General features: G+C 38.1%; 1 protein-coding gene, 1 long non-coding RNA gene and 1 pseudogene across 2 annotated transcripts; 1 reads left to right on the top strand and 2 right to left on the bottom strand.

The window, feature by feature from the left end:
* Window positions 1–535: 535 nt before the first annotated feature.
* Window positions 536–1,811, top strand: LOC118348308. Its single transcript, XR_004801398.1, has 2 exons — window positions 536–792; window positions 1,450–1,811. It is a non-coding gene; the product is annotated as an uncharacterized LOC118348308 (long non-coding RNA).
* Window positions 1,812–2,387: 576 nt separating this feature from the next.
* On the bottom strand, window positions 2,388–13,160 carry LOC108985035 (mitochondrial amidoxime-reducing component 1-like). The gene is made up of 9 exons (XM_018957182.2): window positions 13,095–13,160; window positions 7,466–7,583; window positions 6,161–6,310; window positions 4,591–4,767; window positions 4,105–4,193; window positions 3,956–4,020; window positions 3,664–3,766; window positions 2,855–2,965; window positions 2,388–2,774 (listed from the first exon to the last, which is right to left on the bottom strand). Exons 2-9 carry the CDS (start codon window positions 7,551–7,553, stop codon window positions 2,643–2,645), a joined length of 915 nt encoding a protein of 304 aa, XP_018812727.1. The 5' UTR covers window positions 7,554–7,583; window positions 13,095–13,160; the 3' UTR covers window positions 2,388–2,642.
* Window positions 13,161–14,073: 913 nt separating this feature from the next.
* LOC108985039 lies at window positions 14,074–25,518 on the bottom strand (annotated as a pseudogene).
* Window positions 25,519–25,583: the final 65 nt, after the last annotated feature.

The raw sequence follows: 25,583 nt of genomic DNA, 5'->3' as shown, positions 1-25,583 counted from the left end.
AATTTTTTCAAAAGGAAAAAAAATTCAAAAATATTAAATGCCTAACTAAAAACATAAAATCAAAGTTCTATTTATGTTGTGTAATTGACTTGAAATGTATGTGTGCAACTTCTGGATAGGATTTCAAAATAAGGAGATCTAATACCAAACCTATGTTTGAAGGAGCCGGAGCGCCCACAAATTCAATAAAAATAATATGTATCATTTTTTTTTAAGTATAAGCAATATGGATCGTGAAAACTATTGAAAGGATGTATGCATCTTGATCATGATCTCTATGATCAGATGCCTACTTCATGAGATTCTGAATCGGTCAAATGATTCATTTTCCCATATAAGACAGCGGCATACTTGATAGTTGAATTGGAAATCTGAGAGCAATTTCACTCCTTTCAAAGACAGCAGCACTAACTGGCACATGTTTTTGGTGTTGCTTAAATTTTTTTTGGTTCTAGCAGAATTGATAATATTCTTTTAGTTAACTAGCATCTCACAATGGCAGCACATCGGGTAGAGTTAGATTTGAGATTAGCTTTTCCCTTCTTTCTTTCTGCATCTCTCTTTTATACTTCCCTTGTACTATGGCTATGTTCATACCTTCATTTTGCTTGCTTTTATCATAATAATTGTGATCATTGGTTTTATCTTCATCATCTGCTAGTTGCGACAGAATATAGCGTTTCTGCCTTCATCTGAAATTTTAGGTTAGCAGGCATCACATTGGACCTAGCAACTCTGCTCTTACGACTCATGTCAGTGCCTAACGAGGACAAAATGGCTTCTCATGCTCAGGTATTCCTTTCATGCATTGAAAAACATACTATTTTGTGGCTTAACTGTTGAACAATGGAAGATGCTATGAGAACGTCCAGGATTTTAGTTTTGAATTGGTTGGATTCTCTTGCATTGCAAGGAATTCCTTGGGAACTTACCATTAAGGCAATCCATTACAACAAGATTGAAGGCCTCAAGTTTCCTGAGCTAATACACAGTCTTAGGCTGAAATCAGGTCTAAAAAAGGGTGTGTTCTGGATTGTGTTGTTAAGAGCCTCCCTTTCTACTCTTGTGAAAGATGCCTGCAAAGAACTAAACATTTTCTTTTTTCATTCCTGTTTATCGTCCCTTTTTTGTGTGTTTTTGCATCTGTGTTTACGAGTTTGTTTCACTTAATTTTCGTTTCCCTTCTTTTGTTGTGATATTTCGGTTCTCAACTGAATTAGATATATCAGATATGAGGCGCGGTAGCAGCTGTCATTATCTTTTGTTGGTTTAACTGCCCAACGAAAGATGGCCCTAAATACTGCAGATTGGTTTCATATATTGACCAGAAGTAAAGATAGTTCAGACTCTTTCCTTATGTCTCATTATAATAAAAATTTAGAAACTTGTTAGTATGTGTAGAAAGTTTTCTGTGTGGAATTAGTCATATTTCTTTGGTTTTGCTCGCAGCTTTCATCTCATTTTTTTGGGGATCTCCTTGATTCCATTATTGTTGATGTGGCATCTCAGTGCCATCGAATAGCAAGGTTGGGCCTTGATCGTAATTTGGAAGAAGAGGAAGAAGTCGAAGTACCAGTCGAAGGAGACCCTTTCTCATATCCATTTTTTATCCTTGGCCTTGGGAGTGGCGATGGATGACAGCTTTATTCAACTTCTCGTTGGCGTGCCTGACTTACTTTCATTCTTTCCTCATTTTTTTTTTTCCTTTTACACTTTTTTTTCTTGTCCACTCTTTGTTTTCTTTTTGTCTCTTCTTTCTCTCTATTCTTATGTCTTCAAGTGAGAGCCCTATGATAAGCTGGACTTAGTTATTTGGGCCTGTAATATTTTATCCTCCTTCAATAAGTGATAATGGTAGTTACTAATAAGCCAGATCAACAGTTATAAAACAATTATAAATAAAAGTTATAAGTGAATGGTTTTCTAAATCGGTTACAAATAAAACAAAATGCCCAAATTTTGCTAGGGGTTATATTATCAAGTTATGGATCAACGCTTTAGGCCTAGTTTGTACAACATGAATTTTCCATATCGTCCCGTCCCGTCCCGTCCCGTCCATCTTATCTCAATATCTAAACATTACAAATAGAAACACTTTTCTTTATTAAATTTTTAACTTTTTTATTTAATCATTACTTAATCACTATAACTGTTTCAAAATTTCAAATAAAACACAAAAAAATTAACTTTTTCAAATTTTAAAATAAAAATTATATTAAAAAATTATATTCTGACAATATTTTAACTTTATAATATTTTTATTCAATTTTTTTTTCTTATTTATCAAAATCCCATAAAACATTTCCACTCAAATCATTTCAATACTATTCACAAACTAATTTACTATTATTCATAGATCATCTAATCTCATCTAACTATCCACTAAGGGATGAAAATGATCAGTTATAATTACTTATGGGATGAAAAGGTCATAAAGATCGAATCATGCATGTTCATACATATTCTTTCTCATCGCCTTATTATTCACTTTTGGAATCATGCCTTAAAAAGTTGTAGGAAAAAACACGAGTTTTTGTGCACTAGCAGGCCGCCTGCCTTTTTTATTCCGTTATAATATGCTACACGACAGGTCTTTTGTGTCTCCATAATACGTTGGCATTTCTAATTTTCAAGTACATAGTTCAAGCTGCTGCTTCATTAGCAGAGGAAACCTTTTTGAGAACATAAACAGGATCTCCCACTTCGATGACCTTTCCTTTCCCTTCAGCTACAGTTTGAGAGTCCTTCCAGACTAAATTCTGACCAAAGTAGACCTGCAGAATCATTTAACATGCCATTTGTGAATCATCTGGGACGGAATAACATAGTTGGAAGTCTGGGAATTAGGAGTCACCTTTCCCTTCTGTTTTTGAGTTGGACGCAAGACTTTGTCTGACCGGAATGCCTTGAGAGTTTCACTTACCTCAGGGCCTGCTATCCCAGTCTCTTGATTGATTGTAGGGACCTTAAAAAACACAGAAGTGTCTATGTAAATATTGGGAGACATAACACAGTCAATCGGGAAACAATGAATTTTAGAAGGTTCAGACGATGCCAATCTACTACTGTACGAGAAAAGCCCATAGTAGACTCATGGCTGCAAACAGGATATCATGTATCTCTTGCAACAAGGTACATTTAAGAGGAACATGAAATGTTAACATTTTAATTGTAGATTTAATTTAAATGACATATGGTGAGAATGTTATATTGATGTAGGACAATCTCCCCATCAATTAGACAGAGGTGGCTAAAGTTTTCTTTTCTTTTCTTTTGATTGACTATAATTTTAGATCTTCCACATTATCATAGGATTTCTATAGTTTTGGCCTTAATTATAAGATTTTTAGTTTCCAAGCAGCTCAAGCATCTGCATTGGTATCTACTTGGATATCATCAACACTAAATATGTTCAACTTGTTTACCTCTGAGCTTGAAAATGTACTCATGCTTCATCTCTAAATTAAACTGCAAGTAGTACTAGTATCTGTTCCATTAAATGGCATCTCTAGAGCTCATCTTAGATATTTTGTAAGTCACATTTGTTTAATTCTTTGGAAAAAAGGGATTTTAACACCAAACATGAAATACACTGATATTATTATAGAAAATATAATTGACTGCCATGAGATAGGTAGAAAATGAAAAGAGGTAGCTCTTTACCTTACAGCGGGAGCATAGCTTGACACCCTGAAATGTGAAATTGTTTATCCTGATCTCTGTCCATAGATCTTCAGCAAATGGATCACAACCATTTACCAGGATGCTGAAAAATGCAAGTAAAACCTTTTAAAGATTCTAGAACTAGTGTTTATGACACGGATTCAATGACATTTGGTCATGATTAGTGGCTGGTATTGAATTTTATAGTAGTGAATGCCTCTAAATATAAGTAGTGCAGAGTCCAGTGATGCTCATAGATCATGAAATTAAGAGATGTGATAAGTGTAGATACTTGGGCCTAAAACGGTTAACTGGTATGGGATTGTTGAGAAGCTCATTTAGTGCATCCATTGATCCCTGCAAAAGATATGTTGAGATCCACTTTTAAGATTCTATGTGAAAGCAAAGAAAACTTAGTTTACAATTCTCAACAAGACCAACCTGAGACAACAGCAAGTATGGATACATGTCAGAAAATAAGACTTTGTGTCCAGGAGCATATTCAGGTTCCACAGGCCTAGTTTCTGATGCTGCATTAGAAAATGATTGAATCCATGATAAAGGGAAGTAAATATAAGAAATATACGTGAACGAAGAAACAAGCCCAGAGGTTCATAATGACTGGAAATCATCAATGGAGGCGGAAATGGCAAGAGAGGAAAATGAAAGTCTGTATGCATTTTGTCTGCGATGCTTTTTTCTTCAAACACGTGTGCATGTGTGTTACAATGTCAAAGCATGTGCCTCCCGTGCAAATTCATGCTTTGATTCAAGAGAGTTTTTATTTTTCACTAATGCCTCAGACAAAGGAATTTCTGCTTTTCATGGGTACCAACAACCATTGGACACAAAGTCCCAATGTTTTTTTTTTTTTAATTTTAATTTTCACCATCATAATGTTATAAAATTCCTTTGATCAAGCCCTACCAGTATTAAATCGAACTAGCCGGTAGGGCTTCCCAAGAAAATCTGAAAACCATTGTGATGCTTCATCCCCTTCATCCAATGCAGAGCCAGACCATTCCCAGACTGAGACACCATCTGCTGTTTCATGTGGTTTACTTAAAGAAACCTTGAGCACATTCATCCCTGGTGCTTTTAAGACTGTAAAGAAAAATAAGTGGTAAATAGTAATTAAGATCCACAAAGGAAAAAAAGTAGAGCATCTTGCATGTTTCCTGTGGAATGAAAGGGGAAATAAGTTCAACAGATATAATACCACTCCTTTTGCAATATAACCTCCATATCAAAGTTGTCATCCAGCCTCCAACATGAAATATGGGTTGCAATCTGCCCTAAAGATCTATTCATTACGATGAATGAAATACAGGTGATGTGGCTCAATCATAGCGGTCTAATTCTAGAGAGGCCGAATTACAACTAATGTTTCAAATGTGAGGGTTAAACAGCAAATTTAGAAGTTACAGGTCATATTACAAAAGGTAATTTAAGGGGGGGTTAGAGTATACTTTCTCCTTCTAGCCCATTAGCACAGGCCATTGAATCACAACCCCATCTCCAAGCTCATCATTCCCACCCGAGTAATCTAGGTACAAGTCCAAAATGTACAAGCCTTGCACAAGTCGTTTATAAAAATGTGGGCCTCATCAAGAAAAAGTGAGTTTTTCACACTTTTCACGGTGGGTTCACTTTTTTATAAAAGGCTTGTGCATTTGGAGCTTGTATATATCATTTCTCTTCCCACTAATAGGCTATGAAAACTCTACGAAATACGAGGGCAAAATGACAATGCAGAGCTTAGTTACAGATGGAAGTATACACTAGTGAGAAAATATTATCATACAGTGGAGAAACAAAGGATTAAGTTTACATCTTAACAGCTAGTAGCTTTATATAGCTTTATAAACAATCTGGCCAATATATATACATATACATATAGGGCACACACACACAATCTGGCCCATACATATACATATAGGACATGCGTGCCTGCACATACCTAGACAGAAGAGAGAACAAAGGAACATACATCAATTTGATAATTCAATAATTGGTAATGCTAAACCCACTTCTATTGTGAGAGATCAATATAAAGAGTAAAATGGCACCTGAAAGGAGGCATGTCCTCACCAGAATTTCTAAGAAATTTTGTTTAGAAGAAAATATAATTTTTACAAGGGTTAATTACATTTCCCACACGATTCTCAGTTGCACCCATGAATTTTGATTCATTGTAACTTGAACCCTAATCTGAAGTTTCAGCATCAGTACCCCCCCCACCCCCCCCAATTCTTTCCAATAACAAATGACAGTTAATTTTGACAAAAATGCATATAAAGAGACAAAAATCGGCTTTTTTTTTTTACTTTTTATATATGTTTACATTCAAATTAATGACTGGTTTTGACAAAAGGCTTAACTGACATCAAAAGATCAAATTGGGGCCTGAATTGCACCAAGTATATTAAGTGAGAATGAGGTGATAATTGACTTGGGGAAATTTTATTAATTCTAAAAAAATGAACATAGAATTTACCCATATATGAGCTCTGAGTAGGTTCCCAACCCTCTATAAAAGCATCACTTGGCAACTCCACCACAACTAAAGCAAGTCTTGGTTCAACTCTTTGAGTGCATGCCCTCCCTTTGGCATTTACAACAACCCATTGCCGATCCCAACGAAACCCTGCAATATCCATAGCCAACAGAAAGGGAAAAGTAATAAGCTGAATTGACACAGTTTTGGCCTTGTTTGGTTACACACAATTTCTCTAAATTTTTCAATTTCTTTTCTAAAACCAAACCAAACATCTTTAAATCTTAAACAATGTTTAATTTCAACTTTTCATCCAATCATTACTCAAACACAAATCAATACAACTTTTACAAACTCCAATACAAAAATACTCTTTGAAAACTTATACTCACAACTTTTAAACTCTACCTATCCACTTTCACAAACTCCAATACAAAATTTAATTTCAAAAAAACTATTCAAATCTTTCTTTCTCCTTTACCTAAACCCAATAAACACCAAATCTCAAAAACTTCTCAAAAATTTTAAAAATCTTTCACAACCAAAAATACCCATGTCTCTAGTCCTGGCTGTTCTAGTTGTTTACGTGGAAATTTTGAAAACCTTTTATCAATATATGATGAGAATTAGCAATTATTTTTTAAGATGTACAAAAGAGTAGAATAGTTAGCGTAGAAGTTTACATGTGGGTTGGCTCAGATTTCTAAGAATCATGAACAGTCCTAACTCGAACTAAAGTCTCAAATCAAGAGTCAAATTGATAGTTTGGATTTCACTTTTATAAGAAGGGTGATAGTTTAGAAGGGTTAGTATAATCCTCAGAATTATCTGCACCAGTCCATTGAATAACATTTTTCATATGAGGAGTTTCACAAATGCTTCCTATGATTTTAAATCTAAGAAGTATACATAAATATATATATATATATATATATATATAAATATATATATATCCTGCAGTCCACCAAAATCTTCGTTATGTTTTCTCCCAATCAATTTCAAGATTCCGAAGAAGCTCCCACCGTTTAAAAAATACTTACTAATACTCAAAGTTTTTAACGTACGGTTACTAACTTCACATTACAAGAACATAGATAATCAATCAGAAAGTATACAGTTTTAACACCCAACCTCAAAGTACTTATTCTTCCTGAATTTCAAATAAACTGAAAAAACAGAGATACACAAGCACTGATGAAAGAAAATAATTCCAGAGAGCAGAGAGAACAGTCAAATGGGTTGTAGAAACCATGGGGAAAGAAAAAGATAAAGAAAAATTGAAGAAAAGGGTCATATTGATCTTACCGGTAGCAGTGATCGGTGCTCGGAGAAGTGAGATTCCGCGACACGACTTTACTGGGTATATAAAAATCGATGAGACCCTGGCTGCCATCCTGTGAGAGTCGTGTGTTTTTAGCGAGCGATATTGATAGGTCCCAAATGAATAGAACAGAAAATATTAAAGGAAAGCCGTATTCTCTTCGGGTGAGAATGTACCACAATTTGACTCAACAATGATTAGATGCTTTATTCATAATTCTCCTCTACTTAAATAGCAGAATTGCACCGAAATAACAGGAAACAAATAACAGACTTGCGGACTGACTTGCGGAACAATAATGGAAAGACGCGGACTGACTTGCGGACTAATTACCGAGACTGCAGCTCACAAAACAGAGCCTAAAACAAAATAAATACAAAGCGTAAAAATAGAAAGCTTAAGCATAGAGTGACACTAAACGGAAACCCTCCGTTTCGTGCGTTTGTGCGGACGCCATGCGCGCTTCATGCGTATAAACTCGCTGATCAGTTATGCATGCTACGCTCGCGCGCAATTCATGCGCGCCTCACGCGTATATGCTCACGGACCCAGTCTTGCCCATTGACCCCGTCACGCCGCATGCTATCTTCCGTAACAGATTATCCCAAATATTTGGGATTTGGTTTACGAAGTCTTGCGGAACGACGTGGCCTATCATTACTCCCCCCAACAAGCAGATCCTTGTCCTCAAGGTCCAGACGCGGGAACATTTCCTTCAGCTTGGCAGTTGATTCCCATGTTGCTTCTTCGGGTGGAAGGTGTTTCCATTGCACCAAGCCTTGTTCAACCATCTGAGTCCCTTGCTTGAGCCATCGGTAGTCTAAAATAGTTTGAGGTTCTAAGATGACTTCCCCCTCATCGGAGAAAGGTGGTAACTTTTAGCTTCAACCCCCTCTCGGTTGAGGTCTTCATTAAACTGGTAGCTTTTAAGTAGCGATACATGAAACACTGGGTGAATGCGTGCTTCCTCCGGCAACTTTAATTTATATGCAACTGGCCCAATTTTTTCGAGAATTTGGTAGGGTCCGAAGAAACGGCTAGCCAGTTTTTGGTGGACCCGTTTGAAGACCGTTTGCTGGCGATATGGATGTAGCTTCAACAGCACCCAGTCGCCGATATTGAATGTAATGTCCCTTCTTTTTTTATCTGCCATTTGTTTCATTCTGTTTACTGAGCGTTCTAAGTTTACTTTCAATTGCTGTAGGAGTTCATCTCGCGTCATCAGTTGCTTGTCCACTTCCTCTACCGGTGAGAGGCCTTCTTGGTATGTTGGAATGGTTGGTGGTAATCTACCATATAGTGCCTGAAACGGGGTCATCCCAGTGGAAATATGATATGTTGTATTATACCAGTATTCTGCCCAAGGTAAGTAGCTGCTCCACTTCCGTGGCCATTGATGGACAAAACAGCGAAGGTATTGTTCGACGCAGCGGTTGATGACTTTCGTTTGGCCATCCGTCTGGGGGTGGTATGCGGAACTGAGTTGTAATTTGGTGCCTGATAGTTTAAAAAACTCTTTCCAGAAGTTACTGATGAAAATTGGGTCCCGATCACTAACAATTGATTTGGGCATGCCGTGAAGCTTGATGATGCCCTCCACAAATTTTTCTGCTACAATTTTCGCAGTGAAAGGATGACTCAAAGTGATGAAATGAGCGGACTTACTTAGCCTGTCGACAACCACCATGATAGAGTCTTTTCCTTGCGACGTTGGAAGGCCTTCAATAAAGTCCAACGTGATATCGTCCCACACTTGGCATGGAATGGGCAGCGGTTGAAGGAGACCAGCTGGGGCTAATGTCTCGGATTTTATTTTCTGGCATACCTCGCACCCTTTTATGTAGTCTTGCACTGACTTATGCATCCCCGGCCAATAAAATTGTTGTTTCAGCTTCTTGAATGTTCGGAGAACGCCTGAATGACCCCCTGTTTTCGTGTCGTGCATTTCATGTAATAGGGTTGCCCGTAAGTCCGCATTATTTGGTATAATGACCCTCCCCTTGTATAGTAATAGACCCTGACGCCACGTATAGGATCCCTTTGGCTGTTCTGTTGCCTCGCGACTCTTGGACTGAATGTATTGGTCTGTTGCTGTAGCTTTTTTAATCTCTTCCCATAAATTAACCTGCGGAAAAAAAATGTTAAGAAGAGTGGGACTACCCTGCTTTCGGGAGAGGGCATCTGCTGCGGAATTCTCCCGTCCTGGTTTGTATTTAATTTCATAATCGTAGCCCAAGAGCTTAGCAACCCATTTTTGTTGCTCCGGTGTTGTTATTCGTTGTTCCAGCAGATATTTGAGGCTGCGTTGGTCGGTCTGAATATAGAATTTATGGCCTAGAAGATAAGGCCGCCAGGTGCGTATGGCTTCGATGATAGCCAACATCTCCTTTGTGTACGTCGACCAGGATTGTTTTGTCATTCCGAGGGCTCGACTCATGTAAGCAATTGGTTTGCCTTGTTGAGACAGTACCGCTCCAATCCCTTCTCCTGATGCATCTGTTTCAATGGTGAAAACATCATTGAAGTTAGGCATAGCTAGAATCGGTGTGGTCGTCATGGCCTGTTTGAGATTCTGGAAAGCGTTTTCAGCTTCTGCATGCCATCCGAACTGGCCTTTTTTGAGAAGATTACTGAGAGGCCGTGCTATTATGCCATAGTCCTTGACAAACTTCCGGTAATAACTTGTCAAGCCTAGAAACCCACGTAATTCCGAAATGTTAGTAGGTTGAGGCCAATCTACCATAGCAGAAATTTTATGTTTGTCTACTTTCACTCCTTGGTTAGTGATGATATGACCCAAGTACTCCAACTCCTGCTGCCCGAATGCACACTTGCTTTTTTTGACAAAAAATTTGTGCTGCCTCAGTATTTCGAAGGCTTGTCTTACATGCACTAAATGTTGATCCCAGTCTGGACTATATATCAGAATATCATCAAAAAAAACTAATATGAATTTTCGGAGTTGCTTTCGGAAGATGGTATTCATGATAGCTTGAAACGTGGAAGGCGCATTACATAAGCCAAAGGGCATAACCAAGTATTCGTAATGTCCATTATGCGTTCGGAAAGCAGTTTTATGGATATCACCTGGTTTAACTCGGACTTGATGGTATCCTGCCCGCAGATCGAGCTTGGTAAAATAAGAAGCCCCGTAGAGTTCATCCAACATATCGTCCACTGTTGGAATCGGAAATCGGTCTTTAATGGTTGCGGTGTTGAGCGCGCGATAATCAGTGCAGAATCGCCAGTTTCCGTCTTTCTTCTTCACCAGTAATACGGGTGAGGAGAAGGGGCTAGTGCTGGTTCGCACAAGCCCGACTTGCAGCATGTCTTGGACTTGTTTTTCAATCTCGTTTTTTTGATAATGTGCATATCTGTAAGGCCGCACATTAATTGGTTCGATCCCTTCCTTGAGGGTGATGCTGTGCTCAACCTCTCTTGTGGGTGGTAAGCTCGAAGGTTCAATGAACAAGTCTGAGAACTCCTGCAATAACTCACGGAAACTTGGATGAATGTTCTGTTGCAGTTCCGTATGGGCAACCTGGAGGCACACTGCGAATAGAGCATGGCTAGGACGAATTCCCTTGGTTAGCTCTTCAATTGATGCTGCTTGAATATTTTGCCCGTCGATGCCCACCAACTTCTTGGTCTGGTTCTTCCATGTGAATTCCATAGTTAATTTTCTCCAATCGCACACCACAGAACCAAGAGTTTCAAGCCATTGAATACCCAAGACCACGTCTAAACCTGTGAGTGGTAAGGAATATAGTGTTAATGAAAATTTGGTGTCATGTAAGTTGATTGGTACCTCCTCAAACCTCCCTTGGCATTTAAGCTTTTCTCCATTGGCGACTCGGACCGTGAAGCTTTCCGTAGGTATCACTGGAAGACGCAGCAGATTGGCCATATGCTCACTAATGAAGTTGTGAGTTGATCCGCTATCGATTAATACGATAACCTCGTGGTTGCGAATTTTGGCAGCGATTCGCATGGTTTTGGGAGCTGTCCATCCCGTTAATGCATGCAGTGTAATTTCTGGTTCTGGCGCTCCTTCGTGGTTTTCTTTAATTGTTTGTTCGTCGGTGACATCGTCGCACACCAAGTTGTCGTCATCCTCACAACTTTCCAGCAGGAGTATCCGTGGGCCTTGACATTTATGACCTGTAGTAAAACTTTCATTACAATTGAAACATAAACCTTGGAGACGTCGTCGCTGCATTTCCTCCCAACTCAGTCGTCGCACTGGAGCGACAGGTGCTGCCCGATTCGCTGGTGGAAGAGCTGGGGGAGCTCGTAATGGTGGTGCAGGTCGTAAGAACCTCCTTTGTCTCATTAGTTGATCATCTCTCATCCTTGCGAAACGGATAACATCTTTCAAAGTCTGTGGTTTAAACATACGGATTCCATCCGAAACTTCTGTCTTCAAACCACCCATGAAGGTGCCCACCAGAGCCTTCTGTGTCCAACCTTTGACCCGGTTGCCTAATTGCTCGAATTCCCGTTGGTAATCACGTAGGGAACCCGTCTGCCGAATTCGGGATAAAGCCTCGTCAAAGTCCTCTCAGTCCGATGGCCCAAAGCGCGCCCATAGTTCCTCTTCAAAATCAATCCATGAAAGAATTCGACCTTCCTCTTGAAACGTCCTGCGAATCCATTGCCACCACTGGTTGGCTTCTCCTTCCAAATGGTAAGATGCTAATGTAACCTTTTGGTTGTCGGGAGTGTTTTGGAACTCGAAGAACTGGTTCACACGGTTGAACCACTCCGTTGGATCATCTCCTGAAAATCGAGGAAATTCTAATTTTGCCGTTTTGGAGGATACCACAAGTCGTCCCCCATTGTGACCTTCACGGTTTGGATTACCCTGGTTTGGAGGTTCTTGGTTGGCAAGGAGCACATCAGAGAGACGGTTAAGAGTCTCTTCAACGTGTCGCAATCGATCCGCCATGCCCAGCTCCATCCGGTGTAGCCCCTCTTGAACTTCACCAAGTCCAGCCTCCAGATGTTCAATTCTCTCTTTATTGGTTCCCATAGTAAAATGAACCTGGCTCTGAGGCCAATTGATAGGTCCCAAATGAATAGAACAGAAAATATTAAAGGAAAGCCGTATTCTCTTCGGGTGAGAATGTACCACAATTTGACTCAACAATGATTAGATGCTTTATTCATAATTCTCCTCTGCTTAAATAGCAGAATTGCACCGAAATAACAGGAAAAAAATAACAGACTTGCGGACTGACTTGCGGAACAATAATGGAAAGACGCGGACTGACTTGCGGACTAATTACCGAGACTGCAGCTCACAAAACAGAGCCTAAAACAGAATAAATACAGAGCGTAAAAATAGAAAGCTTAAGCATAGAGTGACACTAAACGGAAACCCTCCGTTTCGTGCGTTTGTGCGGACGCCATGCGCGCTTCATGCGTATAAACTCGCTGATCAGTTATGCATGCTACGCTCGCGCGCAATTCATGCGCGCCTCACGCGTATATGCTCACGGACCCAGTCTTGCCCATTGACCCCGTCACGCCGCATGCTATCTTCCGTAACAGATTATCCCAAATATTTGGGATTTGGTTTACGAAGTCTTGCGGAACGACGTGGCCTATCAGATATCAATAGCAAAGCCGTCGACTCTTCTGGACTTGATGGTGCTATTATAGAGCTGACAGTCGCGAGATGTATACCAACCTATTGTCTGTCTAATATGCATCAGTTCATGTCTGTTAATATAAACGTGTTTATCATGCTAGTTATTCCAATCGACATTTCTGTAGATATTGACAATTTAGGCATGCAACCTGACCCACCCGTCCAAGCCAGGTCGGTCCGTCCAAACAGGGTCGGCCGAATTTTTTTTTTAATTTTTATTTATTTATTTATTTTTATTTTAAGAATAATCCAATCCGAAGTGTGGATCTATATAGTAAGCTTGTTTGTACTTTACATCCAATTCTACTCTATCGCTAAGTATAGTTAACAGTCTTCTGTATATGACTTCAGATAAATACTGACTTGGGTTAAGAGCTTAAGATCAGTACTCAAACTAAAAGATTATAATTATGATTATTTATATATATATATACGCCTCTATTAAATAAGCGTGAATGATGAATGAACAGTATTTTCGTCCAATTTTGTCCCTTTTTTGTGATTAAATTCTCATTTCTTTCCTCCTGTTATTCTTTTTACCGATGGTCTATATGTGTAAATTCTTCTTTTTCTAAATATGCCCCTTATTTTCTCACGAAATTCCCAATTGTTTTCTCTTTTGCTTCTTGCCAACAGTGTTTGCTGTTTTTCTCATGTGGATTTGTATTTCCAGTGTCCTGTATTTTACAAATCTTCATAGAGAGCCTTCGATCCTTCAACTTTTTTTTTGCTTGTCAATCACAGCATCATGTGGATATGATTTGTTTTGGTTTTTTTTCTCAGTTCAATATATTAAATTCTCTACAAAGTGAGTAATTTGCTAAGACTGAATACTTGGATCTAAAAAATAAATGCATAAGCTGATACCAGAAATTCCATCAGATGATTCCAGAAACAACAAAGCAAATTCATACACATGTACAGAAGAAGAAAGGAAATTCAAAGCCAAACACAATATGTTGAAATTTCTATAAAATCATTAAAACAATATATCCATATACACGAGAGGGAACCAAATAAAAAAAACAATTTGTAATGTTGATCAGCGCGTATCTTGAAATGTTGTCCTGTCAAGTAATGTCGCAACTTCCTTACTTCTATCACCAATGCTAGGAATTCTTTCTCGTAGGTAAATACTGTGAGACTCTTTCCCTTTAGCCCTTGACTGAGATAGGCAATTGGTTGCCCTAGGCCTTCTCCCGAAACATCACACTCCACCACAAAAGTCTTTGAGAAATTGGGTAATCTCAAAACTGGTGGGTTCATCATTGCTTCCTTGAGCTGCTCAAAAGCTGTTCGTGCCTTTTTAGTCCAAATGAAAGAATTATTTCGAAGTCGTGCTGTGAAGGGTACTGCAATTGTTTTGTAGTTCTGTACAAACTTATGGTAATATCCTATAAGACTCAAAAATCCACGCAACATCTTAGGATTTGTGGGCAAAAGCTTCTGCATGGCAGTAATTTTCTGGGGATTGGCCTTGACACCCTTCTGAGAGATTAAGTGCCTTGAGTATTCCACTTCTTTGCAAAAAGCTGATGAGATTTTAGAGTCTCCAGAATAGTACGTAAATGCTGTAAAAGCTCCTTCAAAGATTTACTGTAAATTTAAATATCATCAAAGAAAATCAAGACAAACTTTCTTAGGTAGGGCCTGAAAACTTCATTCACCAACTCTTGAAAGGTGGATGGAGCATTCACCAAAAACTCATGAAAGTAAACCACATCGTAAGGTCAGTAAAATTCCACAAAATAGAGCCAAGACTCCTTAGCCAGTCCACTCCTAACACCACGTTGCAGCCTAGCTCCTAGGGTCAACAGGTGGAGATGAGCCTTAAACCGTAGGTTTTGTAGCTGGATAGGAACTGCCCTATAAAAACCACTGCATGGAAGGCTATCTCCATTAACCACTTTGACCGACAGTTGGCTCTCTCCCACTGAAAATCTAGACTTCTTTGCTACATAAGGATCCACAAAGCTAGGAGTACTACCTGTGTCGATGAGAATCAGCACCTTGTGGTGAACATCGCCCAACAAGGAGATGCTGAAGGAAGCAGAGAGAAGATGAAGAAGAAATAATCAATAGCCGCAACAAAAAGAACACAAAACAACTCAAAATTATGCTGGAGCTTCAACATTTCTTATAAAGGCCCAAAGTATTACCTTTACTGGTAAATTTTCGTTGAATGGATTCCGTAGATGGCGAGATTTTTGGAAGGACCATTCACATAACTGCATATAGGAATGTGCAAGTAGCCATTAAAATTTTTTATTTATAACAAGTAGGCATGCACATAAAACTGTTAATATATGTAAACTATTTAGTTTTCTGCTCCATCAATTTTACCTTGTCTACTTAGCCAAATAAATAAATAAAAATTTTCCCTATATCCATAATAGTATACATATTTCAAAAAGAGTTTCAAAAAAATGCCAAAAGTTCAGACACTCAATGTAAATTCTTCTTTTCTTTAAAGCTTCAGGAAAACCAACTCTGGTATGGAATGTGCATATCAGCCGCTTGTATAAAACACAATTACATTTCTCAAAACAAGCCCGTGACCTGCAATCAGAATCTCAAGAAAGAAAAGAAAAATAGAACCACGCTCTTCTAACATGCCCCTACCAAATCTCCGGGATTCATTACTTGGAAAGAGGAAGGCAATAAAAATGTTTGTCATTTAGTAAGTTGAACAGCAGCCATGTCAGGGTCATGGTTTTTGTCATCAGTTGCAACATGAACTTTTGGAAGCAAGAACAACCTGGTAACAAAGAAATACTACAGACATCCTGACAAAATTTGTTACCAATAAGAGAAAAAGATGCACCTTTAACCATTTTACAGAGAAATTTCACCCGTAATGTGCAGTTCCATGTGCATATTTCCAATTGCCCCCACCAACAGAACCACCAATCTTGGATGTCATCTTTGCACAACCCTGACAAAATATAGATGTCTTTGCATTTACCTCAAACAGACGAAACCAGAGATTCGGACTGATGGTGGAATTTAGAATCTAGTAAGCTATGGGGTCATCGATAATCACATAGATCTAGAGTACAGATTAAATAGCTTTTCATAGGTTATCAAATCAAAAGTATACCTGGAAATTCCGAGTTCTGTTGACAGAGAAAATCAAAATCACATTCTCAGCAGAGTGAAAAGCTTCATTCAGTTTAGCCTCATTGCTCCTTTGAGTTGCCCATACTCCTTGCTGTACAGATAATTCCAAATTTTCACGGTTGCAACTTTTAACAATAAAATACCTGAGGTTCAATGTTTGGAAACAAATTACATCACCATTCATTAAGTCCAACCTAAATAAACATAACAAGTAGCTTTAACTGGAAATAAAATAATGTACGGTCATCAGACTAAAAGTTCAGCAGGAAACTAACAGTTACTAAATGAGCCAAGAATAGCATGAAGGAAATGCCTTCTGGGAGCTTGATCCAGCATTCAATCACAAAGCCTACATCATAATACTGGAAACAAATAAAACTGGTATCATGGAATGGCATTATAGTCAAGTAGCATACTTTTAGCCAAAGAAGGTATATGCTTTCCTAACTCTGGCTAGATGGTCCACCAAAGTACAGGCGAACTTAACTTTTCAGTCACACAGAATCTAGTATAAACTGAATTTCACTGCAGGACCAACAAAAATGATTCCTATAACAGAAACACACTCATACAAAAGTAAGGAGGTAAGATGCAGGGAAATTTTGCAAGATAGTAGGTGATACTTAGTAACTAATGTGGCTAGCAATCATGTAGCTTCAAATTTACAGTCAACTGATTACAGATCTTTTATTTTTATTGGTAAGTTAAACATAAATTTCTTTGGTCTTCTGCCCTTGTATTCAATGGAATTAATGTCCATGATTTCCTTGTTTCTTTTCATAGTTCCTGACTTGTGACTAGGTTTCCACATTTGTATACTTCTAGTGTACTTGGGCTATGTCTATTTACTTGTCTCAATAAAAAATTTCTTACCTATAATAAACCTAGTGATGATGATGCCACGACTTAACCAGCAACTGTTATATAGGTGCAGAGGTGATATTTAAGTCAAGCTCATTGACTGTAATGTGATACACCGATACTGATACTTGTTAATGCCACATAAAATTTGGCAAGCTTTATCAAGAGAACAAAATTCCACTAACTTCGTATCCCTGCATAAAAAATAACCAACCTACATATTTTGTTACCAAGAATGCAAATAATGTGCCTCTAAGTTTCTTTAAAATGCATGAAAAAGCCATCTAGAAACCCAATTTTATTGTTTACCAAACTCCCAGCACTGGAGAAGATCCTCTATCCAATGGCCTTTGGAACAATTGCATTCTTCAATAGACATGGAATTAAATCATTAGTTTTTCCAGTCCTTGTAAGTATTTTAGTACGAAAGAAAAGGTAATCCCCAAGGACGGACCCATGCAGTATATAACTACACAAAAATGATGGATGCAACCGCCTGATGCAACCGGTGTGCAGCCGGCTTGTCCATGTCATTTAATAAAACGGTGTGTTTTTCATCCATTTTATTTTTCTCCTCCTCTCCCTCTCCATTTTGTTCCCCCCTCTCTCTCCCTCGAAATTTCATTTCGCCCACCCTCTCCCTCCCTCCCTCTCTCTCTCCATCTCCATATCTGTCGGGGCTCTCCCTCTCCCTCTCCATTTTGTTTTCTCCTCCCTCTTACTCTCCATATCGTAACCCTAATTCCATCCCTCTCCATCTCCACGGGGACATCACCGTGGGTAGTTTGAAGGCCAATAGATTTCTATTTCTTAGATCCGATCTCCATGATTTCAGAACAAGGGGCCATGATATTTGAGCATGCAGCAAACAAAAGCTTGCAAGAAACCCAGAAAGAAACACACAGATAGAGAGAGAGATTTCACACGGTTTTATTGCAGAAAGAAACAATAGTTTTATTATTTATGGGATTTAGGTGAAAAATGAGTGAATTCAAATTCCCAAAAGCTAAGATATATTAAAAAAAAAACGACAAAAAAAATCCATTGATTCCATTTTTCATGGCCGTAAAGGAAATAACACGTTGGTCTTCACTATAGCAAGCTCATATCATCCCGACAACCTTCAGGTGCTGTTTGGATCTTTTTCTAAGTATTGATTCCTAACTATTACAAGTTATAAATGTTCTCCTTGTTTCCCTTTCATATTGATAACTGCAAGCTCTTGTTCAACAAATTCAAAGTTGTCATGGAAAGGAGGGATGCCTGTACCTCCGTCCTCTGCCTCCCTTCGTTTTACTGTACCCATCATTTTATAGAAGAAAATAAGCTTCTCCACGAATTCTTACGTTTCAGTAGTTTTTTTTTTTAATATATCTGCTACGTGGCATACCGATTCCCTGAGGGTTCCCACCCCCGGTTGTCTATAGCAGAGCTGATAACTACAGTCTAATAGGCAATTCCTAAAATCGTGAGATTCCAAGAAATTGATAAAAGGTAAGAGAATAACCAGATCTCAGATCAACAGACAGCCAGGAATATAGAACAATATCTCCAATTTGTAAAGCAATATCTTCATGTTTTCTACATTGCTTCTAACTACTCCATACTGTCTACTCTGACTTTTACATATTTTGCAGAATCCCAAAGATGTGTGGACATATAGTCTAAGGCGCATAATCATCCTTCTCCAAATAAAGCACGCTACTCAGCATTCAAGAAAACTCGAACACTACGCTTTTTTCCTCTTTTCTCTAGTAAAAATATCACTTGACGATGAAAGCCGATGACATTGGGGACATTTGGACACAAAATTCTCAAAACTTCTCATAATTTCAGTCCCAAACATCACTCAAACACAAAACACTTTTCAATTTTAAATCTTCAACTTTTTCATCTAATCATTACCTAATCATTATCCAAACACAAAAACAATCCAACTTCTAAAAACTGCAAAAACAAAACAAAAAAACCAAAACAACTTTTACAAATTTCAAAACAAAAATAATATTCAAACAATTTTTTTTAACTTTATAATATTTTTATTCAAGTTTTTCTCTCTTATCTCCCAAAACCCAATAAAACATCTTAACTCAAACTATTTCATTACTATTCACAAAATTCTAAAATACTCTAGCCCCTAGTGTTTGACATGATGTATTAATTTATTTAATTATAATTTTCTTCTTTATACACCTTACACTAACTCATCTCATTACCTTCATAATATTGCCAAGGAAAAGGATAACATTTCTTGTTTGATAAGATTCCCTAATCAATTTGGTGTAAGCAAATTAACTAAACAGCAACTGCCAACTACTCGCTTCATATGTATCCAACATATTATATTATCAACATTTTCTTCATCTCTTCTCCCCTACGAAATATGTAAGATGACAAAATAATCATCCTCGAAAATCTCTAACCATCAACTTTAGTTATCCTCACATTCCTATGTGATATATCAATAAAAATGCAGCTTAATATTTCTTGCCTCGCCAACCTGGAAATGTATATTCTAAAAAATCTACAAGAAACTAGCCTATGTAGTTATTTATATTTTTTATCAAGAAAAAACAAGACATAAAATTCAGCATTATCCATGGGTCCACAACTTAAAAATCATTTCCATGGTTAAATCAATTGTAATCAATGCACACAGAAAGAAATATTCAATCAGTAGAGTTAGCTAGTAGGCTTAGTCGTTCCTTCACTTGGAAAATTCAAACCCCTCCCTATCTCGTCTCAAATGAAATAACTGCCCACTTTAATGCTCTTACTTCTTTCATGGAAAACAGGATTAAATGTGATATGTACAGAAGCATGATTATCATAAAACAATGAAATTGAAGTAGGAGCTGAAAACCGAATCTCCTGAAGAAAATGCAGCAAGCACGTCAACTTAGTAGCGATATGAGTCATTGCACTATAATTGTTTCCACACTAGATCGTAGATCATGCCACCACCGTTTGATTCTTACTTTTTCCAATGATCATATCACTGCCTACAAGTGTACAATATCCAATAGAAACCCCTCTATCTAAGGGAGATCTTGCCCTATATGCATTAATAAAATTATACTCTAAGGTGTCTAGTTGGTTTGCATAGTATCCCAACATCAAGTTCTCTTTTCAGCGCATCTTTGACCATCTTAGAAAAAAATAGCTAACAATTGGGAACTGAAGCATGAAAATGAAGTAGGCTTGTTGGGCGAGCCCTCGCAGGGCGGGCAGGTTTTTTAATCCCTCAACTTCTCTCTCAATCCCTCCCGCGTCCAACCCCATCTCTCAATCTCTTCTCTCTTATGCATCTCCTCCTTCGTCGCCAGCCCCAACCTTCAGTAGTGTAACACGTCTCCTCCTCCTCCTCCACAAGCCACGGAGTGGCCGTGGGTTTGCTCAGAGAACCACGGCCACAACGGGTCATGGGTTGTTGTGCAGACCCACGGCCAATCGTGGTCGTGGTTCTTTGCTCAAACCCCTACTTCGAGCCACAAGCCAGGGCATGGTTGTGGCTTTGCGCAGACCCATAGCCAGGCATGGCCATGGTTCTTTGCTCAAACTCATGACCACGACTGGCCGTGGTTCTCTACTCCAAGCCACAGGCCACAACGTGGCTATGACTTTGCTTAGAGAACCACAACCACATGATTGGCTAGGTTTTGTTCAATTTTCATTGGTTAATTGATATGGATTTTGGTCGGTTGGTTGATTTGTTGGTTGGTTGGTTAGTTTTGGTTTGGTTGGATTTTGGTTCATTCAAGTTTGGGAGCACCCGGACAGATCTAGTGCTTTCCGCACATGGAGAGCCAATTTGGATTAACGGTAGCACATAGGGGTGGGGATACGGCTAGTGGCTAGTGGCTAGTGGCTAGTGGACTAAGCCGCGCATCCGCCAGTCAAATGGTTGGAGCTAGGGAGTATACAGAGGCAAGGACGGGGTTGCGAGGGGCAAAAATGACTCCCCCGGTTGGGCGGGGGCGGGGTACGAGAGGGGTGGTTGCTCACCTGTGTAGGGTGGGTAACACCCCTAAAATGGAGGAGGCAATATATGTGAAGAAACAAATTTACTAATAGGATGGCCAGTAACACAATAGTGGACAGATACATTTCCAGAGCAATAGGCAGCGAGTCTCACACATTGAGGTGCCGTTTGGATGGTGAGTTAAGATGTGATGAGTTCAGATGAAAGTTGAATAAAATATTGTTAAAATATTATTTTTTAATATTATTATTATTTTGAGATTTGAAAAATGTTGATTAGATGAGATGATATGAGATGAGTTGAGATCAACTCTGAATCCAAATGGGGCCTGAGTGAACATGGATCGAAGGTTGGAGATAAAGATGGTATAGACATCGAGATTGATAATTGTCGACAAAGGGAGTACACCTGTAATGGAGGTGTAGGGCACAGGGGAAAAGATGCTAAAAGCAGAAGATGGCTTAGATGCAAGAGGAGATGGGAATGAACAAGGAAGACAAAGTGGAATGGATGAGCCAAGAGTAATGCCCTACTTTCGACAATATTTCACTAGTGCTAACATGGGTCTTGGAATAAAGAAAGGAGAGGAAAAAGATGATCCTTCTTCTTTGTCAACCTTCTATTATATAGAGCATACAGTTGACCGAGCAGTTATTACAATGATATTTTTCTTAACACTGATATTCATAACAAGGATTATGGCCTAAATGGAAGGGGAGGATATTCAATACCATGTGCTTGGGCAACCTTCATACACTTCCACTAAGTACATAAAGATCATTTCTTTGCAAAAGGTCTCCCATCTTTCACTACACAATATATAGGTCCCATAGTTAATGTACTACATGATACTAAATTTATTTTCTTTGTTCCGAGTATAGGTATATACACCTATACTATGCACACGCGAACACCAACACCTATATGCACACGTGAATGTTCATATATATTTTATATTTATTCATTACTTAATTCACCAAAAATACATACACAAAGGCTAAAGAATGCATCATTGGCATAAAAGACACTTTTTAACATAGGAAATACAACCCTCATGCCATAGAGTATTGAACCAATGACCTCACTGTCTACCACATGCTTATGGGAAGAGGAGATGTTACTAGGTCCAAAGACTATTGGCATGACTAACATAAATCACCTAATAGATAAACCAAAAAACCAAAAAAGGAAAAGAGGTACTTCAACAAAAAGTTTGATAATTTAGCTTAACTTCGATGGTAATGCTGATAACAAACTACCAAAAAGATGCACACTGCTTGAAATAAAATGTAATTCTGATCAACAAGGATTTTAACTGCAAGGAAAGACAACTAAGACACCAAAGGTGTCGGCCACAGAATTTTCTATTTTTTTGGGTGTGTCAACCTTAGAACTGAGGGCTAGTTTGGGTAGTTCACAACTATTCATTATTTTATTATTACTTTTCACTTATTTTTCACTACTATTTAATATTCTATCATTACTTTTTCACTACTATTCACAGAATATTTGAGATCACCTTATTACCCAAATGCAACCTGAGTCATAAAAGCTGCTGCAAGTGCTTAGGCATTTCCATGAGCAGAGCATCACTCAAATACTCAAGGAACAAAATACATCTTATGTCATAATATAAATAGAAGAAAGTTTTTTCCAATCACACTCAAGGCACCAAATAACCATAAAATTTCGGATGATAGCAATTTAATTACAAGATGCATTTTCCCAAAACTTGTTTTTGGTCAGTAAAGGTAAGATACCCAATTCTTTTGATAACTTAATACAATGTTGCTATATCATTTCTTTTTTCCCTGATCAAAGAAAATAATATACTCAACAAGGAAATCCATTCAGAGAGAGAAAGAAGACTTCTTTACAAGTCCTAAGCAAGAATTTACACTAGGAACTTATCATGGGGATACCACAGTTGTTTACTTTCTTTCAGATGTCCCAAGGAAACATAAATTATAATGTACAGCGCACTACATAAGATGAGAAGCAAATCAACGCATCAATTGGCGTTTACTTTCCTTCTGGATGCCAAAATATAAAAAAATAATAATAAATTGATAAAGTACACTACATAAGACAAAACGTAAATTCATGCATCTAATTGTCAAAATGAGAACATTACAACATAAAATGTGCATCAGCATAAAAATTAACAAACGTATGCTCAAGGAAGGCTAACCAGAGCTGTTAAGCATAGACATAATTTCTTTTGAGCAATTATTAGTTGAATAATATGCTCTTCAACAATGCCCATATAATTATACACAAACTGAGTTTCATAGCCTAATTAAAGACCTCAGCACTCTGAACACACCTATATATTCCTTGGGGCAAAGGTAGAGCACTTCTGCTCGTCTGATTAGGCAGGCCATTTGGAATATGTTGTGTCTGATTCTGGCTGACCTGCTGCTGAGACTGTTGCTGCTGCTGGACAATAGCAGACTCATTCGTTGAAGTTTTCCCAACCCCTCCTTGATTGGTAGTGTTGGGACCTTGTGTAAATTGAGGTTTTTCTGCTTGTTGAGGGAAACCACCATTCCGTTGTTGAAAAAATCTATTCGAAGAGTTGTAGTTGTAAGAATTTAATTGCTGAATCTTCTGAAGGACCTCTTCCACAGAGGTGGAGGCCCGGGCAGTTTTGCATGCCTATACAGACAGTCAGGACCATTTGGACAAAAACCCAACTTGCACCTGCAATTACAGAATTTTGCAGTTAAGTGCATACACCTTCCATGCTTTTATTAATTTAAAGATGCTTTGCCTCACACTATATACAAAATTAACCCCAAAAGAAAATATAAAACATAGTGCATAATAAAGCCATTTTTACAACGAAATGATTTCTAACCTTCGCAGTGCAATACAATCATTATATGCTTTGTGATTCAAAATCAGACCGCGACATATAATCCAGAAATCTAGAAATAAGATTAAAAATATTCAAACAAGAACTACCATACAACAGATTTCATACCTTTTTCTATAAGTAATTGCATTCCATTGTAGGCACAATCCTAACACACATAAAGGGTGCAATAAATACACTTATCAAGAAGAATTACAACTGTCTACTATAGGAATGATTTGTGCAAACCACGTGCAAGTCTTTTGAAAAAAAAAAAAAGGAGACACTCAAAAAATCCACTTTTTATGATGGGTCCCACTTTTTTCATAGATGGCTTAGTGAGATTTGGATAGTGAGTTGAAATAAGATGAATTGAGATGAAAGTTGAAAGTTAAATAAAATATTATAAGAATATTATTTTTTTATATTATTATTATTTTGAAATTTAAAAAAGTTGAATTGTTCATTATATTTTGTGTGGGACTTTACAAAAATTGTAATGATTAGATAAGATGAAATAAGATGAGTTGAGACCAACTCTAAATCCAAACGGGGCAAGCTTGTATCTAGTAGTACTCCCATCTATAATGAAAAAAGTAATAAGAAAATCATGAAAATTAAGCCCTTTAAGGTCTATCAAGGCTGTCCAAAAGAAAAGGGTTTTGAGCTCCTATAGTGTTGTCCGTTTGCAATCCATATGAGATAAATAAGAACTGTTTGCCACACTGCTGCAATTTGAGAGCTACAGCCCTGCATTCACCATGAATAAAATGGGTCCACTAACCTTTTGGGCATAACCCAAGCCTAAGCAAAACCTCGTTTTTTAAATCATTTACTCCTCCATCCACTTAAAAGGAATCGCAACACCGCCCTTAATTAATCCCATTATTTATATAAAACCCACATTCATCAATCACCACGCAAAATAATAACCATAACATCATCACTCTCCGAGAAATAAAAAACAAAGGCAACAACCTAGTAAAATGAAGCATGAACAAAAGGAGGAACACGTACATGTTACACTCCTTGATATCTTCATTGCTATGCTTGTACACGCAATCTTGCTCCCGGCACTCGCCGTAGAGCCGGATGAAGCGGCAGATGGGCACCCGCGACTTGTCGTACTGGTGGAGGGATGCACAAAACAACGCAGCTTTGAGTAGAATCTCTTTAACTCCTTGGGTAACTGTTTTTCTTTCCAAGTTTGCAATTTTTACCACACAGATGCTTAATCCCAGAAGAGAAACACCTCCAACTGGTTGGGTGAAAACCCAAATTTAATGCCAGCCAATCAAATTTTGCCACGTAAGAGGTGAAACAAATCCCCATTTACACCCACTTGCACTAGATTCTCTAGTTATTTTTGAAAAAGTCTATATAGAATCCACTGTTTATGCAGCAGCCATTGCACGCATTATGTGTATTTCTTTTTGTCTCAAAACGTGCATTTTGAAGATCAAATAACTTACATTTTGAGAAAAAAACTCATTTGAATTTCCGCATCTGCCATTTCGGTGTCTTCTACCCTCAGAGCCCGCTCCTCTTCAGCTTCCTCTCCCATTCAAAATCTGTAATCTTGGGTTTCGTCTCTTCAGCAGTAGCATGGGTTTCATCTCTACTCTTCGG

The sequence above is a fragment of the Juglans regia genome, chromosome 4 (genome assembly GCF_001411555.2).
Source record: "Juglans regia cultivar Chandler chromosome 4, Walnut 2.0, whole genome shotgun sequence".
Classification (NCBI taxonomy): domain Eukaryota; kingdom Viridiplantae; phylum Streptophyta; class Magnoliopsida; order Fagales; family Juglandaceae; genus Juglans; species Juglans regia.
Note: the sequence above shows the minus strand (reverse complement) of the source record. Positions and strands in the feature narration are given on the sequence as shown.

Coding starts and splice junctions, on each gene's coding strand:
- LOC108985035 (XM_018957182.2), bottom strand. CDS start 7,553: ATGGCAGCCAGGGTCTCATCGATTTTTATATACCCAGTAAAGTCGTGT. Junction 6,311..7,465: donor AGCACCGATCACTGCTACCG/GTAAGATCAATA, acceptor TGGATATTGCAG/GGTTTCGTTGGGATCGGCAA. Junction 3,767..3,955: donor GTTAACCGTTTTAGGCCCAA/GTATCTACACTT, acceptor TGCATTTTTCAG/CATCCTGGTAAATGGTTGTG.